The 24,947-nt window shown below is 35.9% G+C and overlaps 1 protein-coding gene and 1 long non-coding RNA gene across 4 annotated transcripts in view; both read left to right on the forward strand.

The window, feature by feature from the left end:
• Window positions 1-779: 779 nt before the first annotated feature.
• Window positions 780-24,947, forward strand: part of scaf8 (SR-related CTD-associated factor 8) — a 56,058-nt gene continuing 31,890 nt past the window's right edge. Inside the window, exons 1-3 of one of the 3 annotated variants that reach the window (XM_073926982.1) lie at window positions 807-961; window positions 5,701-5,784; window positions 14,839-14,933. Coding sequence is in view for 1 of the 3 variants with exons in the window: in NM_001436747.1 (NP_001423676.1) it covers window positions 932-961; window positions 5,701-5,784 (114 nt within the window). In the remaining 2 variants the exon portion in view is untranslated. Of the gene's footprint in view, window positions 962-5,700; window positions 5,785-14,838; window positions 14,934-24,947 lie in introns of all 3 variants that reach the window. The other 2 variants (XM_073926983.1, NM_001436747.1) reach the window with 2 other exon arrangements.
• LOC141378405 (uncharacterized) lies at window positions 16,490-21,059 on the forward strand. The gene is made up of 2 exons (XR_012392970.1): window positions 16,490-18,506; window positions 18,681-21,059. It is a non-coding gene; the product is annotated as an uncharacterized lncRNA (long non-coding RNA).

A 24,947-nucleotide genomic window follows, 5' to 3' on the forward strand; every position in this document is an offset into this window, starting at 1 on the left:
TATAAGAAGAAAATAAATAAATAAATAAATACAATTATTCAAAGAACAAAATTTAAGGTTTTAAAATAACAGTTCTTTTTGCTTTGGCATTTTTTTGTTTCTTTTATTGTGCATAAGTAATGACCTATTTCTATTTTAAAGTGTGTACAATTATTTTATTCACTGCCCATTTACATTTATGAATAAAAAAATTCCATACATATTGAGTAAATTAACAATATGCCACATTTTGAAGTCGACTGTATTCTCATAAAAAATAAGACATCTTTTTTTTTAAATTCCAATGCAATATTCATACTCTGCCTAACAAAAAAGAAAGGATCACACCAAAACTATTGTGTATAAATGCAGTTATAACATAAATGAAAAATACTATCTTCTTTATCGTTACAGAAAGCACATTTTAAGACAACATCTTTACAAAAATTACCTGTTTTACAGGATGAATATAATGAACAATTTTAAATGATACCTCTTTGATTTTATTTGTCATACAAAAACGTTTGAAAATCTTAAATGTCTCGTTCCAGTTAACATCTTGAAATTGTGAGCACCAATGGCTGAAGGAATATTGACAATACAAGATTGTTATTTAATTTTTTTTTCTTTTATATTTATACCTTATAATTTAAGACTAAGATCAAAATTTGTATTTTGAATTATACCATTTTCTAATAGTTTCTTAAGCTTAGACGCATCCATTCTTTACAGCGCTTTGTTCATTTCCTCAACCTACCGAGTCTCTCCGGAGGAGTCGACTCAGTGTTTGTTCGATTCGGTCTGTGTTTGTCTGCGCGTTGTCAGCCATGTTAGCGCCCTCCTCCATCTCGACCACTGCTAACTTTAGGACATGCTTGCTCCAGGCCGGCTGTGAGGACGAAGAGCTTTAATTCTTTCTATCCGCTTGAAAGAACATTACCAAATTTACACAATGGAGGCCGTCAAGGCGTTTAACGGCGAGGTTTGTATGATTTTGATCTGTATGAAATGATCGTGGACACGATATGTCGAGTGTAGGCCGCTTGTTGTCATCAGTTCGGCTGTATGGTACTGAATTTTTATTAAGCATTTAAGCGAAAATGTTTGACTGTTCAACCTAGATAGGTCTGTTTCAGTTTTAGTATGCAGTTTAAAAAGTCTGTAATTCACTACTTACAGTTACATATTCAGATTATTATACTAGCTTTGCGTTTTTACGCATGTTTATAAAAAACCGGCACGGCGGTTAAATACATTTATTAAATAAACTCCTATGTAGTTTTTTAGTTTGCATGCATTTAACAGTTTCAATGAAGTGCTATACTTTTGGAGGGAGATGAACAGCCCTTAAGACAACGCTGATGCTATCACAGGCCCGTTGCAAGTTAACGTTAGCTGGGGTTTTCGGCATCAGGGCGCGTTTTAAATCAGACCCCCCAAAAATGCTGCATCCCCCGCGTGTGCTGGCCAACATACTGTAGGCTGCACCAGTGGGTTTTGGGACACGGCCTTTGTTTTTTTTGCAGCCTGATTTGCTAACATTGCTAACAGTGGCAGCGGATGCTAGCTTTCATGTCTTTATGCATTGATTATTTATATAAGTGTTTTCAAAATATTTTGTTTTCACATGGGTTGATTTGTCATAATTTGGTTTCAATATTTTTATTATTAGAAATTTTCGCAGACAGTCACTTGAAAATACATTTTTTTAAACAAAGATAAAACTTGCGTTCTAACAATTAGCCATTTAAATAATAATAATAATAATAAAAAACCAACAACTATCAACAGTCATATAAATTATAATTAAACAAAAAATAAACATACATTCCCCCAAAGAACCACCAACCAGTGCTATCCAACATAGAGGTAAAGTTGGGTTTAAATTCAGATATTCTCCTTAATATAATTTCAGAAATGTATTCTTTGCAATTTATATTAGCGGCCAATGACTATTAAAGTACAACATTGTTCAAAGTCAATTAGATATGTTACTGTTGTTTTGAAGTCATACTTGCATGCTATTTCCGATCGAATATTCAAAGTAACATGGTAAACAATATAGAGACTTCTAAATGAACGAATGTGCGAATATAAAACCAACTTTACTTCTATCCATCCAACAATAAACGTAGGTACCAAAGGCATTGTAAACCATATTGATCACAAATTTATAAGAAGATAATAAAAATGGACAAAATTTTTCCAAATAACAAAACCTTGTCTATTAGAAAATGGATCTTTTTTTTAAGTTTATGGACTTTTTAAGTTGAACTGCTTTGTAACAGAGTGTGATTTGTTGGCTATTACTATGACACATTGCAGTAAAATACACAATTATGAAGTACCAGAAGTGGCAATTAGAAACAAAATAAAAACGTTCAGTTTAGTAGTTTAATAGTTTACGCTAGGGCTGCACGATATTGAAAAATCTAGCATTGTGATATTTTTTTAATTCTGCGATTATATGTTGCAATATGACGACAAATTCACTAGATGAGCTGAATAACTATTTGAAAAGAATTTATAATTTTAGATTAATTTGGAGAATTCTGTAGGGGAGTGCATCAAATATAACAAACGGTCTACAGGCACAAATAAATTCATTAGGAAAAAGATACAAATTAAAAAAACAGCATTGTTTTTCGAGGACTCCACTGTATTCAGGTATACAGTAATTCAGGCCCGTAGCCAGGGAGGTAAAGTCGGTTTTATATTCGCACATTCAGACTTTCCTCTTAATATTATAATTTCATAAAAGTATTATTTGCAAACTCTAAATAGGGAAATTATATTAGTTGCTGATGACTATCAAAGTACAACATTGTTCACAGTCAAATAAACAGTGTTAATGTTGTTTTCAAGTCATACAGTGCCGTGGTAAACAATATAGGGAGTAGTCACTGAACAAGTGTGTGAATAAACCAACTTTACCTCTATGGGGTTCGGGTGGTTCGAAAGACCCACCTCCAACACTAACAAAGTGTAGAATTTGACCCCTATATGGGCTCGTTTGTCCCATTTTTGACAATAATAACCAATAGAAGAAAGCTTTAAGACAAATTGCGTTTTTAACCATTTAAATGAATAAATTCTAACTGAGGATATGAGCTGGCCAGTTTGTTATATGGTGATAGGCTACAGTAAAAAAAAAAAAAAATATATATATATATATTAAAAACAAGTTTTAATAGATTCCCAATAGTTTTTTTTTAAATGTTGAATAATAAAATGTTAGCATTTAAAGTATTTTTTCATATTTCTTTGTTCAAAAATGTTTATTTAAAATTGTAATCTCATTACATTGTTTATAAAATTGTAATAGAGCAATTCCAGCGTTATGGATGTGACGTGCAGTAAAAACTCAAAACATAAATTCACATAAAAAATAATATGTCAACGTTATAATGAAACATCTGTTCATATTTTCCCGAACAACTGACCACAAAATTACAGGATCGGAAAAATATCAATCTGTAAACATGTATTATACTTTAAATGAGTAAAATAAGCATGCGTTATGGATGTGACAAAAAAACTCTGCAGGTTTACAGAGTTTACAACGCACTTCATGGAAATTCTGTGAATTAAGAAAAGTATATGAGTTGGCTCTCTATAAAACAAAAATGATTGGTTTTATTTTATTTCATATTTCCAAATTTATGAGGGAAAAGTGTTGTTATGGATGTGACATCTCTCCGTTATGGATGTGACAGATGTGAAACTGCCACTTGTGTGGTTTTGGTAAATCCAATATAATAGTTTGACAACATTGACCGAAGCATTTTTGAGTGTTTCTAAAGCACTTTAAAATACTTGCTCACACAAAAAAAACAGAAACTGTTTCCATATTTTGGTAAAAACATAATTTTTTTTCCATGGCAAGGTTGACATTTGCACGGAATTGCTCAATAACGTAATGCACATTTGTAAATAAACATTTTTTAAACACAAAATACTATGGAAAGCACTAAGTAAATATTTTTTGCATCAAAAAGTGTGGTAATGATGGCCATCTGACAAGCTAATCCAGCAAAAATGAGTGCTTGAAATATCATAACGGAGTATTTAAACCTCATAATTTATTAGAAAGTGAGGCGAATAAGGGCAAAAAGGTCCAAAAAAGAGCCTGTAATTGAATAATCGAAAATAAAATAACACTTCATAGTCTTGGTTTTATAAACAGTTCATTCAAATTAATTGTTAATTTGGTAAAGTTACAAGCAGTACAATTTCTTATGCCTGAATGCTTTTAAAACCCTCACACAATCACAGGCCTCAAAAACACACTGAAAAAATTCAATGATGATTCTTTAGATTTATTAAAATGAAGGTAAGTGGTTATACACAATTAATTTTGGCTGAATTTATCAAACTAATTAAGTTGAACATAACTAAATTTAAGTTGTTTAAATTCAGCCCATATAGATTAGTTGCAATGATTTTGCAGAATATTTTTTTTCAGTGCACTTGCAATAAATTATATCAAATTAATTAATAATTTAATAAATAGATAAATTGATAAATTATAATCTAGACTCAACATTGCATATACTAGCAATGTGAATATTTCGAATGATCATGTTGCGATATCGATGCTGAAACGATATATTGTGCAGCCCTAGTATATAAATATATATATATATATATGTAAACCACCTTTAAATGTGTAAATAAATAGACAAATTTTAAAGTTGTGTTTTTTTAAATGACGAAATCAAACAATAAAAAGCACACTAATAAATCAATTAAAATAGAAGTTTTTTCAATTATTAAATTAATAATGATTTTTCATTTTATTTTTTTAAGTGACTCTCCTGGTCCTCCATACATAATGGCAAAATAACCAAAATTAAATATATTTTTGTCTATTTTAATTGTTGTTTTATAAGTGAAATGTGCATTATTCCATTACAGTGTTTCCTCTAGGATTTTTTCCAGCTTTGGCGGCAGACTCTGTTGGCCATTTTACACAGATCTACCACTACATGTGGCGTCAGTATTAAGTCGAGATTGCATTCTTTTATTAACCGACGAGCATGTCAATCTCTGTGTGAGCCCCAATTTCCTCTGCTCGTGCACAAAACTTCTTGCACGCCCTTAAATATACGCTGCTCAAGTGCAGATTTTCTTGAGCGCCCTCAAATAAACGCAGCTGAAGTGTGATTTAGTGCGTTTATGTAGCGTCTCCAACATTTATTAGATTTGCTAGGAATATTTATGAATGTCTCTGATAGACTTGCAGAGCAGACCGCGGCATTAATGCGTCCTGAAGTAAAGTGAAACGGCTATAAACTCCAGCAAGATAAAGCCATTATATGCACACAGACCTTTGTCTATTAATAAAGTATAAGTTTGGAAACTGTTTATCATAACTGAAAGCTACGCCGTGTTTGCTGGTCTCACGCATCACGCACCTGTCAGTCAGTCAGTCAGTCAGTCAGTCAGTCAGTCAGTCAGCACGTCACCTTAAAGGGTTAAACAGAACGCACAGCACTAATATTATCACAGAAAGGTTTGCGCTGTTATTATTCACTTACCTTTTCATATGTTTTCAGTGCGATTTTAACCCGCTATTTAAAAAACAACCGAATATTTAGAATAAGAAGCTGTAATGTAGCCGTGGCGGGATGAATTTTGGTGTGGCGCTCCGCCACGGAAGAATGAATGTTGCGGAAACCATGCATTATAAAAATTGTTTCTCTTTTTGTTTTTTTTCAGTTGTACTCATTGAATGAATACAAGCCACCTATCTCCAAAGCCAAGATGACCCAGATTACAAAGTCAGCAATTAAAGCTATAAAGGTAGGTTTAAAAACAAGGTAACACAACTTTAAGGCCATCTTTAAGTTCTTCTACTAATTCCTCAATTCTCTTATGTAATCTTAGATTTATACTAGGGGTGTAACGATTCACCAGTGCCATGGTTTGGTACAGTTCACAATACTGGAGCCACGGTATGGTTCGGTTCTTTTTGCTGTGGGAGCAGGGCTTTTGGTGTGGCACCAGCAATGTTAAAGAACACTAGATTCACTTTTGACTTAATAATAGCAACAGTTCAGTACTTCCCACACACAGACTTTACTCGGGCGGGCCACACATGTGCAGTTGAAGTCAGAATTATTAGCCCCCTTTCGAGTTTTTTTTTCCTTTTGTAAATATTTCCCAAATAGTGTTTAACAGAGCAAGGAAATTTTCACAGTATGTCTGATAATATTGTTTCTTATGGAGAAAGTCTGATTTGTTTTATTTTGGCTAGAAAAAATATTTTTATGGTCAAAATTATTAGCCCTTTTAAGCTATGTTTTTTCGATAATCTACAGAACAAACCATCGTTATACAATAACTTGCCTAATTACCCTAACCTGCCTAGTTAACCTAATTACCCTAGTTAACCTTTAAATGTCACTTTAAGCTGGTAAGAAGTGTCTTGAAAAACATCTAGCAAGATATTATTTACCGTCATCGTGGCAAAGATAAAATAAATCAGTTATTAGAAATGAGTTAGTGAAACCATTATGTTTAGAAATGGGTTGAGAGAATCTTCTCTCTGTTAAACAAAAATTGGGTAAAAAAATAAACAGGGGGCTAATAATTCAGGGGGGTTAATAATTCTGACCTTAACTGTGTATTAACGGCTGCCCGAGTACATTTGGTGATCATTCGCGATTGATTAACCAGTGGAAAATCTTCTCTTGCCCTATACATTTTGTACTGCTTGTTGTGTGTGCGCGTGAGACCTGTCCACAGTCTCCCATGCTCTGCAGACCCAAAAAAGAAATGCCTTTTGGGTGCTTAAAAATCAGTCCAGCCGTAGATTCTAAATATTCTAAACTGTCCACGATTTTACTTTCACTTTCTAAAGTTGTTAACTGTATGTGTTTGCATTACCTCTTTATTTAAGCCTATTTTCTCTTGGCTTCACAACTGACTGCTCACACACAGCTATGAGAAACATTAATTTTTGAATAAAAGACTCAGAAACACTTTACTATATACTCAAAGAGGACGAAATGACATAATATTCTTGTAATTGTTATAATTTTTGTTTTGTTTTTATTTGTCATTTATCATTTGCTGTATATTTTATGAATTTATTTTGTAAAAATATTACACACTTTAAACACATCTAAAATGCTTTGGCAATACAGTACGAAATGTCTGGCTCGCATGGTTCAGGATTGGTAGAGCTACGCATCGATGAATTTGCTCTTCAGTGTTTGAACTCTCAGTAATGATTAAATCACACTGAACTGAGCTAAACTGAACTGAACTGAACTTAAACACTAAAAAACTGAACCACACTGTTCTAGTTACTATGACCATTTATGTGAAGCTGCTTTGACACAATCTACATTGTAAAAGCGCTATACAAATAAAGCTGAATTGAATTTAATTAAAGCAACTTGAACTTGAGAAAGAGAGAGATCAGCTTTTACCTGTCAATGGGTGCTCATGGCTCCTGATTAGCATAAAAGAGAAATAGTGAATTTCATTTTTTTTTGTTTCAACAGCCTTTAAAAAACTAACCCATTGAAAAAGAAGCAGTGTATAATTGGGTTGGGCCTATAGACACTGCCATCGCCGATGGCCAATAGACAACACGATACTGAGCCGGCATCTCCAATCCTCCGACCCGCCCCCATCACAAACTGCGAAAAATACACACTTAGGCCGCGTTTACACTAATACGTCTTAGTGTTAAAATGGCATTTTAGAACAAAAATGATCCACATCCACACCGTGTTTTGCCTAGCATTTCTGAACAGCCCTTTGTCCACTGAAAACGCACATCACGTGACCACACACAGACACACACTGTCATGCGCTCCTCTGAGCTCCAATAGTATCTGGATGCAGCCTTAATAATGCAAGCTGAGATCACTCAGCGATGCAATGTCAGACACAATGCACTCAAATGGAGCTAGTGCTGTCACTATGAGGGGTGGGGTTAGGTGAGCCCATTAAAAAGCATTGGGTGCAGCCCAGATTGCACTGCACCAGGTCTGCATCCAGACTCCTCTCCTGAGCTCCAGAGAGCAGTGCACGTCGGACAGTTTATCAAGGATGTACCGCTGGATCGTGTCTCACTATAGATGTCAAATGTGATATTCAGACATCCAAAGTCTACTGGAAGTTCCGGGAGTCTCTAGTCATTTGCAAACTCATAATGCCCACAAACGAGTGGAAATCTTCAGGAAATCGCGTGTCCCCCCCCCATCCCCCGGTCCTCAAATAAGTTGCGCACCCTTCTCACTCCAGGATCCCTCCTTGCTCTTCAGACACGTAGCGCGCCAAATTGGCAGACATCACCCAACCCTAGTGTATAACATTGTCATCATGTGTAAAAATAGTTAACTATGACAAAAATGCGTTTCAATCTGGCTACCACCACAAGTATATTACTAACCTGTGGGAAGCACAACAATTGAATTTAACAACTTCATTAACTTTAATATGCTTTGGCTATCTGGCTTTCTTTTCAGAGCAGTCAGCTGGTCTGGGTAAATAAAATGAAAAACATCAACAGCAGACTAGTCAGAAATACATATAATATTATGAATGTATAGAAAAATTATTTTTAAATTCTTCAAATACACCAGGCCTTTCAAAAAATATGGATGTATGTACATGTGTACGTGCAATTTCCAATTGTCTTTTTGTTTGTTTAATAATCACATTAACAAAAGCTGTCACTTTAAGACCTCGTGCATGGATAACAGTTTCCAAATTTTCCCTTTAAACATGCTGTAATTGACTTCTCAACATGAATACTGACAAACACCGGCATTTCCACACTTAAGCCTGTATTTGCATCTGTTTTTATATCTGCTGTTAAAAATAAATGATCAACTTGAAGTAGGAGGCAGGTGGATGTTTTACAATCAAACTGGCGTGTACTGTTTTTTTTTTTTTAGCAACAAGGCAGAAACAAGAAAAAACACGCTGCACTACTGTCTGAAGTGTCTGCAGTGATTTGAATGACATCACTTATATATTCCACTTATTTCCAAACCAAGCAAAGATGCTACATACATAAGCATACCTATACAAATAAATGTAAAGAGAAAAAAAAAAGTAGACGGGCGATATAAAGATGCAAATTCCCACTCTCCCATTTTCCATTTTTGGAGCATACAAAACACAGTGTATATGTAAAAATCTTCTAAACTTAATACACTGAAAAAAGTGTTGCATGCAAAACTGTTGCAAACAATTTATTTGTGTTGAATTTAAACAAAAAAAATTGAATTTAATAATGTTCAACTTAATTTGATTGTTTAAATTCAGCCCAAATCAATTGTTTACAAATATGGTAAATCTAAGGAATCATCTTTGAATATTTTTTTTCAGTGTAGCATTTAATTAATTTTTTTGAACACAGGAGATAAAAATAAACGTATACAGAAAACAATGTAATTACAAACAATGTGTAAGTGGGTAACTTTCAGGTGTAAGTAAAAAAAAAAAAGGTATTGAACTCGTCACTATTGTTCTCAGAAAGCATGAATATGCTGTAACAACCAAACTAATGCATTCATATAAAGAAAGCACAACTAATTAGTTTAGAAATGAAGTTTTGTTTACCGAAGTGAAATGACAAAGGGAAAAAGCATTAAATACATGAAGAAAGGGTGGTGTAAAACGACATGGAAAGCCCAGACAGCAGCTGAAATACCACAGTAGTCATTCAGCAACTCTCGCTCTCTTCTGTGTAAATCGACATTAGCTGCTTCAGTCCCAACCCCTACATTACCTGATGGATGAAGATAGAAGCAGGGTGGACATTTCAGCAAGTCAGTGATCCCAAACACAGCCAAGTAAACCCTCAAGTGGTTTCAGAAAAGAAAATAAAGCTACTAGAATGGCCCAGCTAATAACCTAACCTGAATCCCACAGCAAATGCAAAGTAAAAGTCAGAGTTCATAGACGAGACACACAGAACCATCAAGATTTGAAGACTCGCATCTGAGCAGTGCATGCGACTCCATGTGAAGCAAAAAAAAAAAAAAAATCCTTTTATACTGAGTATTAAATCAATTTCATTAGTTCAGTAACCTCTCCTTGTATTACTTTTTATTTTGCCAGATATTTTATTATTTCTACCAAAATATGTCAATTTGATGCCAACAGCTTATTTCCCTGCTGAAAAATCCAGCTTAAACCAGCCTAAACTGGTTGGCTGGTTTTAGCTGGTTGACCAGCCTGGTTTTAGAGGGGTTTTGGCCATTTTCAGGCTAAATTCCAGCCTGGTCTTAGCTGGTCAGGCTGGGATATGACCAGCTAAAACCAGCTTGACTAGCCTAACCAGGCTAGGAACCCAGCCAAAACCAGCTGTGTCCAGCTTAAACCTGGCTGGTTAAGCTGGTTTTAGCTGGTCATCTCCCAGCCTGACCAGCTAAGACCAGGCTGGAAATGGCTGGAAAACAGCCTGGAAATAGCCAAAAGCCCTCTAAAACCAGACTGGTCAACCAGCTAAAACCAGCCAACCAGCTTAGGCTGGTTTAAGCTGGATTTTTCAGCAGGGTTGGAAAGATATTGACCAGAAAAAATCATGACGTGTTCAGTACTTATTTTACCCACTATATCTCTTTTACCTGCATGTATCCTACTAAATTTCTTAATTTTAACAACTTAAGTTAATAACTAAATACACTTTATCATAAAATATTGGCCGATTTTAAAAATGTGTTTGTAATTTCATTTATAGAAATATATTTCACCATACAACACATTTTTAGCCTATTGTTTAATTGTAAAAACAGCAAAAGCAAATGAAGTACAGTCTGTTTCAATAGGCTTTTATTAATAAATGAACACCAATACAATAACAGACATGCATATACCACACATCGGGCTCCAGACTCTGACCGAATAGTCACATTTTGTATGCAAAATTATATCAAATGAGTGTGCGCTCGAGTCGATTACATTCTTATCCAATCACTGTTTTTTCCCTCCCTCCCTGCAGTTCTCTATACTGCTGTATTTATATGCATACTGCTGCTGGAAAGTATGAGGAAAAGACAGCTTTTAGGAGATGGCTGTGAGGTCATCTTAATATTACAACTCTCTCCTGTGAAAAGCACGAATGTAGATTAAAGAGTGGAGGATCATTTTGTATCGCTGGAATTCGGTGACTTGGGGGTCCCATTTTAAATGTGGCTTTTGCACAGAATATGGTACCAGCTTTTAAATTAAGCAAAAACTAAAATCTTTAAGCTTAAAGCTTAAATCTTTTAGCATACATTTGATTAAACCTTTTTAAATCATCCTATGAGCAGTAATCATTAATGCATTAAAAAAAATGGATGTTGGTGTTTGTTAGCTTTTAGGAAGGTTTGCAAAGTTTTATAAATGAGACCCCTGCAATGGAAACTAAACATTCACCAGTTGTGGACTAGCAGAGAGTGAACTACAGCCACATAGAGCAGAAGGTTGGACTGATATTAAATTCATTATCATTATTATGTGTATCATTGTTCTTGTTATAAAGATTCTTATGGTCATGAAAATCATATATAAGTTATGGCACTTTGTGGGAGCTAAAGTTGGCTGACTTGTACTATTCTTCTAAGACTTGTGATTTCAGAAGTCATTGTTTTAAAAATATGCCCCGAGACAGAAAGACTCTGGCTTTGTATTGGCTGAATGCACATGTTCATATTTAGATCTCATAATTGGATTATTCAAAACACTCTTGTATTCATTATTAATGTATTTAACATTCAGTGCATAATGAACTGTAAAAAAAAGAGAAGAGCATAGCATCAGAAAGTGTTAACTTTCCTTCCTCTGTGCTTGACTTGTCAATAGGGCAGTATTGCAAAATTGTGATGGACCTATATAGCTATACTTTATAGGAGTTAATGTGTGTGTGTATGCATGTATATATTATTTTGGTCCCACTTTATATTGTGTCGCTAATACCTGTGAACTTGCACGGTTACTAGATGTGGAAGAAGTATGTAAATTCAGCGTATGTATGTACACACTGGTACATAGTATTATAATATTATAATTACAAAATCCATGTTGTGTAATACTGGTGTAACAACACACTGAATAGTATGTGTAAATTCAAATGTGTAACAGGGCATTAATAACACAATCTTTGTTAAACTACCCCTTTAATGTGAATTACTGATGTGATTCTACAATTTACCTTTAAACATATAACCACAAGGCATTTGTATATTTCTATATACACTCATACTTTTTTTGGCAGAAGTTAAGTTGCTGTTGTTAAACAGTTGCACAAAGGTTTAGGTTTTATATATTACACAGTAATTTGTGACCATTTTAGGGTGCTTTCACACCTACATTTTTGTTTCGGAATCTTTCTCGTTTACGAAGTTAGCGCGATTCATTTGGCATATGTGAAACCAGCAATCGCGCTCAGATCCGCGCCAAAACAATCGCTCCGAGGTCGCTTGAATGAGGGGGTCTCGGCTCGATTGAAATGAACTCTGGATCGATTGTAGTGAGAAAGCAAACGATCCGAGCGCGGTTATATCGCAGTGTTTTATGGATATGTAATAGGCATACGGCTACATGAAGAGAGAATTGTGAGTAGGGCGGGAGGTCATTCAACAGACGTTTCGGTAGTCTCCCACAAATGCACAGAGACGCCCGCAAACGAGTGATAATCTCCCGGAAAATGCACGTCTCCCTACCGGTGTGAGGAGAGTTTACTCACACCTGACACGTAGGAACTTTGCCGTGTGAAAGTGAACCGCACCAAGCGCAAGGAGCAACAATGTAACAATTGTAATCTCTGTTCTTTAAGAACAACTGAATCGATGAGTGCCATGTGAAATTTTCTTCTAAAATTTTTTTCTCATTTTTCTCAGCCTCCAATAATTTTGTGCAGTTATTTCACTTAAAAGGAAATGCAAAGAACCTTTTTTTTGCCATAAAAATGGATTTCCTGAACATACTCACAGGAGCTTGCAAATAATGCTCATCTTAAAAGAAAGTTTTGGATGGCATTTAGAGTTTTTTGCACTCTTTAATGAGGGAGTTTTGACATGGTAAAAAGTGTTTTATTGACTTTTTCATTAGTAAGAAATGTGCATATGACGTCCACTGTAAATGCTTGCTCATTTCTTGTGAAATCAAGATCCATCATCAAGATGGATGCTTGCACATAGAGTTGCGGTCTACACTCTCTTCTCTTCCGATTGGCAAAGATGTCGTATGGATTTTGTTGGAAACAGTAGCCATTTCATGCCGACCAATCACAGAGCTTGCGGTATGCGTCATTGTGACGTGTAGTCAGATTTTTTGAGAGGTGCGCTTCGGCGTCAACCAGGGTTAATGCTATGTGACTGCGCGAAGGCTGCACCAGACCATACGCGTTCACTTGACACAGAAGTATAAATCAGCCTTAAAATGCCCTGTAGAAACAAAGATGAATTTAAGTTGAATGAGTGGTAAAAACATGCATGTGCCTTTATATATTGGTATATGGTCGAATATATTGGTTTTTTTATTTATTGTTTACTTATTATAGATAGTAATATCATTAGTTTTCAGTTTAAAAACCTTTTCACTTTTAAAGCTGTTCAGTTTTAAGTAGGGTTGTAACGGTATGAATTTTTTACGGTATGATAATCGTCTAAAACAATACCACGGTTTGACGGTTTCGCGGTATACGGTATGTTACAAATGTTACAAAATAATAAAAAAGTGAAGCAAATTTGACTTTTTCCAAATAATATATTTTCAGTTACTATAAAAAACACCACTTACAATGAACAAATAAAAAAATAAGAAAATAATAAATAATGTGTCAAAGTCCAAATAAAGTCAAAATAAACATGGTGCAAATCCTCAGTAAAAAAATAGATATAAATATTTACTATACTATAAATAGTTACATAACGAAACTAGATTCAATATGGAACATCCTTAGGTTTTATGTGCCAGCATGGATATGGTTGTCTGTGGATATGGATTTGGATGTGGTTGTCTGCAATGCAGACAAACAGCTGCACCTTCATTTGCGTCTTTTGAAAACAGCAAGAGCAGCAGTTCGTCTTTGCTGTGTCACTGTTTTGTCATGTTTCTGTGCTGCTGTGCATGCAAAAGTACTTAGTATGAGAATTATTTCATGCAAAACTTTTTTTTTGCGTTTTATTTAGCCGTGCATAAATGTATGCCTATCTCTCATTCCGTGTTGTTCAAAAAGCTCGTTTTTGGTCCACAAACAAAAGCGAAACCTATGCTTATTGGTTGTGATATAGCGAGTTTGAACCAATCTGGGCATGGAGGAGGGACAATGCATCAATGTATCGTGTCTGGTTTGTCCGGAGACACAGTGACGAGCCTTTCTTTGTCAAATCAGCGTTGTCAAATTTTGATGACGTAACCGCACTGATTCACTGAATTGTATGAATCGGATCAGCGGATCAAAAGTTATTAAACATTTAAGAGCAATACTTATTTTTAGCCGCGGGCGGCTGTCTCGGTCTTTAAGAGTTAAAACCGTTGATATGCAATTGTTCATGGTATGATAATCGTGCACGTTCAAATCGTGGTAGACCGTCATACCGGTATATTGTTACAACCCTAGTTTTAAGTAGATGTTACTTCAGTAAGGTACAGTAATTCTTTATTACTCTCCAGGTTGGCAGTAACAATGTGGTTAGATCTCCCCAACTCAATCTGAAAATGTAATATGGTCAATACAAGTCTTGTATATCAGTTTTCTAACTGTATTCTTACTTCTGTGTCTCAGAATGACTAATTGTGTTGGTGGTTCAGGGACTTTGCCGTTGTTGCATACTTGGTATATTGAACTCCTAATGCATTGCTTGTTTTTCTGTGAATAACACCTCTTTCCCCTTCCCTCAGCAGCTCTCCCAGCTCCCCCAAAGCACTGAAAGTGAAGCAGGAGGATGGGGCGAGAGAGAGTTTCAAAGAGATAAGCGAACCCCTAACCAGCTTAGGTAGGAGATGGGCTGTTTCAAAAGGAGGATGGAAAAAGCCACATGAGAAATAACTCAGATCGTTCTTTAATATAGACAGGAAAATAGGGGGACCCTTATGGTCCCCAGGGTTCATTGCTCAGTGCTTCAATGATGTTCATCACACCTGTGTTCATGCATTGTGGGTTGAGAACGATGCCGCTTGAGGGGTTTTCAACAGAACTGTTTACTTTTATGCCTGCAGATGGTAGCCCTAGTATCTCCTCTTGGTGTCATTTTAACTATAATCAGTTTGTATGGAGAGCTAACTTGACTTTAACACTCTTTTTTAAAATATATTAGAGGCTAGATTTTGCTTGACTAAGAGCAAATGGCTGTGGTTTTGGAACAGTTATTGATTGTCATCATGAAGGTTAAAGAATATTCAGTCAAATACAGGACGGCAATAATAACAGGGCTTATTTTTTTTTAATTCTACCAATATAATTATTTTCTGGTTCTTGTTTCTAGTAGAGTTAACAAGTGTCTTTTGTTACCATTTAGTGCTAAAAGTTTAAAAACATTAATTTCCCGCTAACATTTGAGTGCTGTTGAGCACGCCCTACTTAATGATAGACGTGCGCGCGTCTACTATTTAAGACTCTGCGGATACCATGTGATTGACAACTGTCTTCATGTGCTCAACAGAAATGACTGTGATTGGCCGAGAAGGTCATCGTTTCACCACTGTTCATCCAGTGCAAACACAGATACCTGGACACTGAAGCATCCACTGAAATGTCTGTGTGTCTGTGCTTACACTCCGTGCAGAGTGGTGAACTAATGACCTTCTCGGCCAATCACAGTCATTTCTGTTGAGCACATGAAGACAATTGTCAATCACATGGTATCCGCAGAGTCTCAAATAGCTGACGCAAATACTAAATGACATTTTTAGATGAATTATACCTTGTAAATACAATATGTCACTCTTTTAATATCATTTGGAGGTGTCTATGTCGCTAAGCAATGTATGTGAAGCAATGAAAAGACTCGTGCGGCTGCCTTTGCTTCTCTCCTGAACATGAAAATATGATTGGTAGAATCATAGAAATGCTGGATTAAGATCGTCTAGGGGGTCGAATTGACATCGCGATCTTTTTTCGAATTATTGTGCTGCTCTACTTTCTAATTTAAAAAAAATACCACAATAGTATTGACTGTGTGACTGAATGAAATGTTTATTCTTTTCAGCTACTAAAGTAATGCAGTAAAGAGCAGTTTTTCTTTATCTTTATTTTTGCGATTTGTCATTAACAGTGTGTGTTATGAGTGATATATTGTGAGACATCCATTTTCCCTTCAACTGTTTACGTTCGCATTAGACAGCAGTGTAGAACTACCACACAGATTGAATTATTTGCTGTTCTAGCATAAAAAAAGCATGACAAGTGAATTGTGTTTTAGGGTCCGTGCAGCGGTGCTTTCTGCAGTTCTTTGTCATGGTTCTTAGGTTACTTTGGGAAAGAGCTTTTTCAGGAAAATTTCAGGTCATACAAAATCTGATTTAAGTTTGAGAATGACGTTATGTGCTTGAAGAAATTGTTCACCCAAAAATGAAAAATCTGCCATAATTTTCTCACCCTTATGCTGTGTTCACACCAGACGCAGAACGCGCGGATAAATCACGCGTAAATAGTCGCGTGAACATTTGAGGTTACTCGCTTCATTCGCGCGTCAAACCCCGCTTTATTCACGCGTCAAACCCCGCTTCATTCGCGTGTCAAATTCACTTCAGAACAGACGCGGATTCACGTGATGGGCAGGGCTTCCGTCTGCCCCGTGTCTCTAGCTTCATAGCTAAAGGGCTAACATGGATTTTGTGAAGAAAATAACAGTGTTAATGTGCTTTATGAAGGCTGTAAAACAACGTCAATACGTTTAGAGCCGTGTTTGAGTCCACTACATCCTTTCAGAGGTGCATCCAGCTCTTTAAGTTCATAAACTCCTCCAGAAACTGAACCTGGCTGATGGAGGTTTTCAGCGGTGCTTCTGACTGAGCCCAGCCCAGTTTGATGAACTTTTTGTCGGTCTCTGCTGGGGGATGTCCCCTGGGACACCGACAACAGACGATATGTCACAATCACGCCCCCACAAGAGCAAGCTCCTGATTGGTTAACGCGGCGCGAATGTTCGCTGAAGTTCAGATTTTCGAACGCGTGTGATTCGCGCGAAACGCGCATTAAGCGTGTCAAACGCGCAAAACGCTCAATTCGCGCCACGCCATTCGCACCGCGCAATTCTCGTCATTCGCGCCGCGCCATTCGCGTGTATCGCGCCGCAGGATGTCTATTCGCGCGTTTGCATTGACTTAACATCTAAATCACTCGCATTTGACGCGCGTGCCGCGTCTTGTGTGAACGCAGCATCAGGCTGTTTTAATTCTGTATAAATGTCTTTTGTTCTGCTGAACACCAAAGAAGGTATTTTGAAGAATGTTGGTTACCAAACAGATCTCGCCAAAAATATCAGGGCTTATTTTTTTAATTGTACAAGTATAATTATTTTCTGGTTCATGTTTCTAGTAGATTTGACAAAAGTCGTTCAATACTAATTGGTACTAAAAGCTTAAAAACATTCCTTTTCTGCTAGCATTTGATTGCTGATGAGTGCGTTTCTGTACGTGTTCACATGCGCAACAGAAATGACTGATTGGTCGTGAAGGTCATCGTTTTTCCACTGTTTATCAAGTGCAAACACGGATACCTGGGCACTGAAGTGTTTCAAAGCTGCGTTTATCAATCCATTAGCTGATCACTTGCCTGACAGCATAGACCAGGGGTGTCCAAACTCGATCCTTGAGGGCGGGTGTCCAGGAGAGTCCAACCCTACCCTGCTGAAAAATCCAGCTTAAACCAGCCTAAGCTGGTTTTAGCTGGTCGACCAGGCTGGTTTTAGAGGGGTTTTGGCCACTTCCAGGCTGGTTTCCAGCCATTTCCAGCCTGGTCTTAGCTGGTCAGGCTGGGAGATGACCAGCTAAAACCAGCTTGACCAGCCTAGCCAAGCTGGGAGTCCAGCCAAAACCAGCTATATCCAGCTTAAACCTGGCTGGTCAAGCTGGTTTTAGCTGGATTTGGCTGGTCATTTTCCATTCAAGTTTTGTTTCCTATATGGTCTTCGATATACATGTTCAGTAGTGTTTCTGTTCCAACGACCGTATCTAGTGGGAGCGATTTGTTTACTGTATATTCATTGATATTTGTTCCTTTTTTGGTACTTTAGTTGCTATAATGGTTATGTGAATTCTATTTAAAAAAATATGTTATTCATATTAGTTTATTTCTATCTGAACAAATAGACGCACTTTGAAAGTTGTACAAACTACGTTTTAATCAAAAGACTGTATGGTCTTGCCTACTGTGTTCTGACCAACAGACTGAAGTGACTATCACATTTGATCCAGCAATAGAAACCAGTACAGCTCTTCTAGAATCCAACATAAGTGTATTTTCACTACTATAGTAAAAACCCCCTAGTTGTATTGTTTCTATCAAAAGCACTTTTTGGATGTGCAACTAATATATAGTATATTTATTAGATTACTCTAATGCAGGGGTTTCCAAACTCAGTCCTGGAGGGCCAGTGTCTGGGATAGTTTATCTTCAACTTGCTTCAAGACACCTGCCAGGAAGCTTCTAGTATATCTAGTAAGAGCTTTTAGCAGATTACCAGGTTCAGGTGTGTTTGATTAGGGTTGGAGCTAAACTCTCCAGGACACTGGTCCTCCAGGGCTGAGTTTGGACACCCCTCCTCTAATGTATATTTCATGCATCTATAAAGTAATTCGATTGAAAATGATTCACCTTATTCTGCTTGTATGAGAAGGCGCAGCCATTTGAATCATTTTGGCTCGAGACTTCTAGTCTCATTTTCCTCCATTCATTTTAGACGTTAAAAACAGCTTGTTTTGCTGCTTGATGTTGCAAACTGATATTTTCTTATTATATTATTCTACTTGGTCTGTATAGTCATGCAAACACTTGTTTGTAGAGCATTTTTAGACCGTTTTCTGGCGTTTATTATTCCTAGTCATTTCTCTTATAGGAAACTCAATCGAAAGTTCTGCTTTGAAGAATAAGGTCAATAGAATACTAGGCTTGGTGTGATGGTCTGTGTTACTGGTATTAACCCTCTCAAGGCAGGCGTTGCTGATTTGCAACAATTAAAAATTAACTACCTTATGACTCCAGATACATATTTTATGAGTTTTTTTTACGCAGAAGTACCACTGCAGGACTTGGTTGTCCATTAGCAACAAACAGTTTTCCCACTTGATCACCAGATGACACACAAAATTGGATCCCATGTTGTTTTTGTTGTTGTTCTGCCACTGAAAAGCGATTTGTTACATTGTTTGAAAAGTTGTGTATAAAAAGTTATTGTTCATATCATATTCAGTCGTCAGTGCCTAATTACCACACTGAGCCAATGTTGCAAATCTGCAACATCCCAGAGCGCCTTGCATGTGAAGGTCTTTCTAAAAGTCAGGATTCTATTGTTCTACCCCATATGATAATTTTCCCCAAATATCAGATTTTTCCTGTTTCTAAAAATTAATTTGAGCCTGAGAGGGTTAAGCCACACATTCTGTCAATTGCCCATCGCATCATTTCGATTATTTAATTTTTTTGTAATCAAATTAATTTACTTATGTTGGAGAAAAGACATTATAATATAAATTGAACGTGTTCAATCACAGATTAGCACCAGGAGTCAGATTTAATTTAACAGAGAGTGAGTCAGAGACGGACTCTTTCAGAAGCGGAAGATTCGCTGCCTAGCTATAGCTTTCCGGACATGTTTTGTGTTGACTGTGGTGCACACATCATCATCATCATCATCATCACCATAGTTGCAATTAACAAGGTCACATTTGTAGTTGCTGAAAAATCTGTTTAATATTACCTGGCGTACTTTGCACATACTCTTTTTATTTTTACCTAGAAGGTAGGGGTGCTCAAATCAGGATTTTTGCAGCCAAAACTGAGAGAATAAGAGAATAAATGAAGGATGCTGCATCTATTACCTTAAACACATCTCTTATAAACATTTAGGTGTAGACATGTCATGGCCACAAGCAGCTTTACAGAAAATAATATAAGGCAAGGCAAGTTTATTTATATAGCACATTTCATACACAGTAGCAATTCACAGATGTTTATAACATATATAGCACAGATATAAAAAATGATTTAAAAAATGACTAACAATGCAATTTGGAAACATTGTAATTGGTGAAAAAATTCAACATGTCTCAATCAAGAACAAGTTTGGAGTGCATATTTGATGCAAAAGAAGTTAAGGTGCACACCTAAAAATCCAATACTTTTTTACTAAAAAAAAATAAGCCTATACTTTTTATTGCAATAAGTATATTACGAGAAGTCATAATATTAACTATTCAAACCCCTGCAATCAGTACATAAGATCGACTAGATTGGCGAGTACAGATCGAGTCATTAAATGTGATTTATTGTCGATCTTCGTCCAATCGATCAGAGCATTCCAATTAGCAAGTACACTAGTATGAACACTCCTGCTATATTATTGAGCATCTTTGTGAACTTGTGATGTATGAACCTAATGCATTCAATGTAAAACCACCTTAAAACTGATGTTGAGGATAGCAGGAAGATGACAGTCGAAGAAGCACCCCATTAGAGAAGAGGGAGGCAAAAATGAGGAACTGTAGACCAAAAATAACCCAATAAATATTCAAGTTTGTTTAAAATTTATGAAAGTGTGGTGGCTATTGTTGTTGTTGTTGTTTTTTTGTAGATACACGCAACTGCCCAATTGTCACTAGTTTAAAAGTGAATAGCTAAATAGCACACCAAATTTAAAAGTGGTCTGCCCCTGATGTTGTCACATGTTGGTATATCCAGTGCTTCCCACAGGATTGAAATATACTTGTGGTGGTAGCTGGATTAAAACACACCTTTTACCCACAGCAAATAAAAATGAACTATATGCGGCAAACAACACATAATTTGATTTTAACACTATTTTTATTATTATCTGTTTAAAACTTTTTCTTTTTAATAGGTTACAGTAAAAGACTGCTGAAAGAAATGAAATAAAAATCGAGAAATAAATGACAGAAAAAAACAGACGATACCTGTAAAGAATGAATAATTACATGAGTTAATTATGAGTTGATTAGCCATTTTTTAACGGTGTACAAACATTCTGCAGCCAACTTATATGCAATTTCGTCCTCTCTGAGTATTTAGTAAAGTTTTTCTGAGTCATTTAGATTAAAGAATTATGTATTGTTTATTTATGAAATATTTACTTATTATTTAGTGTCTCTCTCAAGAATGTGCGCATAAAATTAACGACAGCCTAGAAAACGAAAGCAAAACCAAATCCTGGATATTTTTGTAGTGTTAGAAACCCCGGCCGGACGCAATAAGGTGCGGGTTTCTGTGGGTTTGTGCGTTGACAGTGCGCACACAGAACAAGCAGTATGAAACCGGCAAAGGAGAGTACATTTTCCACTACTTAATTGCTTGCTGATGTTTTTTTTATATTAGGCAGATACAAAAAAGTGTAAAAGGATGATAATAATAATAGTTAAAAAAAGTGTAACTAATATACACTTAGTTAATTAATAAACCTGGGCGGCCCGCCCGATTAAAGTTTATGTGTGGGAAGCACTGATATCCCATATTTCTGCCAGTGAGTTTGTCCCCATTAGTGTTACTGCAGTAAAACCATGGTGACTAGTGCTGCACGATTTTGAAAAACATTGCTGGCTGACAGATTATTTGTTTTTTTTGCGATACGGATATAATTTCGGCAGATGATTTGGATAGCTCAATTTGTAAAGGATTCATCAATTTATATTGATTGTTATACAGATCATCTAGCAGATAGCGTAGTTTTGCAGTTGATTTTACAGGGTGTCCGCGAGGACTTAAAGTAATAAAAGTTGATGAATCAATTATTAGAAAATTAAGGCCCTTAAAAGGTATTAAAAAGTCTTAATTGTGTTTTTACAAGGTCTTAATTTTTGTTCAAGCGTTGTCCAAAGTGTTTGACTGCAAAAAAGCATAAATATATTTATTTTCCTCTTAATTTTAACAACGGTGTGCTAGATCCACGCGGTTGGTTCGGGCCAGGGCGCGTCCATCCAAGCTACTCCGTCCAGGTGATATCACGTAATTTGCGACAAACGCAGTAAGATGATGTGACAGTCTCCACATGTAGTGAAACCATAGATTGAAACAGATGGCAAAATGATAAAATGCATGTTTGCCTGCTCCTGGTTGGAGAAAGACGAGTTTAAACAGTGGCTGAAGCATGTCGCTGAAAACAAACACATCATTTTTCCTTTCGAGATTTGTTTCTTCCGAGCTTATCTGAGTTCTGTTGCATGGTTGTGCTTTAGGGCTGTGCGATTTGGGGAAAAAAATCAAATTGCGATTTTATTGACAGATATTGCGATTTCGATTTGCGATTTAAGTTTGTAGTCAAGCTTCAGCTCAGTAATCTGTATTGTAGCTTCTTACTGCTAAAATGCAGTGAGTGTTAGTTAAAAGCTGGAACTGAAATGATATTCATCTACTCTATTCAAATTTGTTTTTAAATATTCAGACATTATACACTCATTTTCTTGATGACCTTACCTTTCTTTAAACAAGTTGAACTCAAATTAGAGAGTGTTTCTTATTATAAAACAAAACAAAAAAAAAAACGTTATAAAAAATACAGAGCACTCAGCAAACTAACATGGTTGAAACAACTTTGAAATTGTAATTTGCTGTTGCTTTATTAGATTGAGTGTCACTGACAATACTCTCAGTTGACTTTTTTTAGACTTAGACTTAGAAAACTTTATTGATCCCGCAGGAAATTGCTTATGTAATGACTGCCATAACACACAAAACACAGAAACACAAAACCACAAGACAAAATAAATAAATTAAGTAAGTGAAATAAGTCACATAAATCCAACCAATCTATAAAAGGAAACAGCCACAATACATAAGTATACAAACTATTATATAAGATATTACACTTAAAAGAATCAGTGGTAACTAATACTATTAAGTCATATATCAAGTAATGAAAATAATATTAACCAAAACTAATAATATTACACATAAAACAATTACACATAAAATAATTCAAGTAGTAAAGTGATTCAGCACTCATTTAAAAAACAATGATATTGCACTAAAAATATTTAAAACCCAGTAAAAAAACGTACAAATATTGCACCTAGTAGACTATTGCACATCATAAAACATAATGCACAGACTTCCACACACTAAAACCCGTAATAAGTAATATATGGCACGAGCAGCAAGGTATTGCATATTTTAGCAAGATATCACCGCTTGTGGTGCTTTTATATAGGGACTGGTTGTGTAGGTGCTGTGGTAACAATTCTTATAAATGACCTGTTTTTGTTTGGTGTCTGTGACTTTGAAACCAAGTTAATCCCATATTACCAATTTTTTATTTTTATTTATTATTTTATTTGTATTTATTATTATTTTATTTTATTGTGGGCGTTCTGCATAGTTTGGTTGTGCAGTTCTGATTGGGTAAAATGAAAGCGTGCTCACTCAATTGGCTAGTCACACACAGATATCAGTCTCACATTTGCTCTGGGCAGGGGTGATTTAATAATACATATTTCATATCGCAGCCTCTTGCGATAAGCTAATCGCAACGGTTCAAATCACGATTGTGATTCAATTTCGATTAATTGCACAGTCCTATTGTGCTCTTGATTTAACTACAACTGTTTATTAACAACTCTACTTATTTAAAGGTTTAATATTGATTAAAACTTGAAGTGGCGATGAGATCTTAAAATATTCTGAGAACGTCTTTAAAAAAGTTTTAAGAAGGTATTGAAATTATCGATAGAATTCCTGCATATACCCTGTTATAGCTGTATTCACAGATATTAATTGGTCAGCTGTAAGTAAATAACACTTCGTAGTAGGGCTGGGCGATATGGCAAAAAAAAAAATCTAGATTTTTTTAATAAAGTGTGACCAATTCACAATTTCGATTTCGATTTTTATTGTTTTTTATTGTGTAAGTAGTCAACTTAAAACATTACAACAACATGACTGAAGTAACATTCTCTTTATAAGTAACCTAAAAAACCTGGTTAAGGAACATTGTATTTTTAATGGCCATGCCATACATAAATTGGTCTACAAGGTGTTAATAAATGTAAAACAAATTCACGGGTTAAATAACGTTGCTGAAGATTTGAATAAGAAATATTTGTGTAAATACTGCACTTGCAGGAATACAGAGATATTTTTGCAAGTTTTGCTGAGCCTAGGAAAGATTGGCTGTCAGCTCGGCTTTGACTTTGTCCTCTTCTGATTGAATGACTGGTTGTAAAGCTGCTGCCTTTTTCTTAAAAAGATACAGTGGAAGTAAAGGACTGAACATGGAAACTGTAAAGCCTAATTTAACCCAATGTGTGAAGTTGTGGACGTATAGCAGGAGCAAATACAAGCACCCGATATGTCTAATATTAAAATAATATATTTAATCTATTTTTCTGTTTTCCCCTTTTAAATATCAATCATTTGATGCGCTTTGCTCCACTCTCTGTAATATGCTGCCTGATCTGTCTGGTTTTCAACTAGGTCCGCTAAATGACGTCATGGGGGTGGGTACTTTCATTTTCACTGCTACAGATGTCAGCTGCTCACCTCTGCTCGTGTTCAAACCAAAATATCAGCGCGGTTCGAACTAAGATCGGCGCGTTTTTTCACATGGCAGGTTTTTACGTCCTTCATACATGTTGAGATCGAGTTTATCGACTTGATGAGGGAATATGTCTTGACAATCCAGACGTGACTCGGACTAATGCAACAAGTAAAATCCTACATGACGTTTAACAAACAGTCAAGCAGGTCGCACACCAGAAGTGCCACGACACGGCGCGCACATGACAGTTTAAACTATCACACACCAGACGCGCACATTTGCATGATGTTTAACATGAAACTAATC

The sequence above is a fragment of the Danio rerio genome, chromosome 17, assembly GCF_049306965.1.
Source record: "Danio rerio strain Tuebingen ecotype United States chromosome 17, GRCz12tu, whole genome shotgun sequence".
NCBI lineage: Eukaryota > Metazoa > Chordata > Actinopteri > Cypriniformes > Danionidae > Danio > Danio rerio.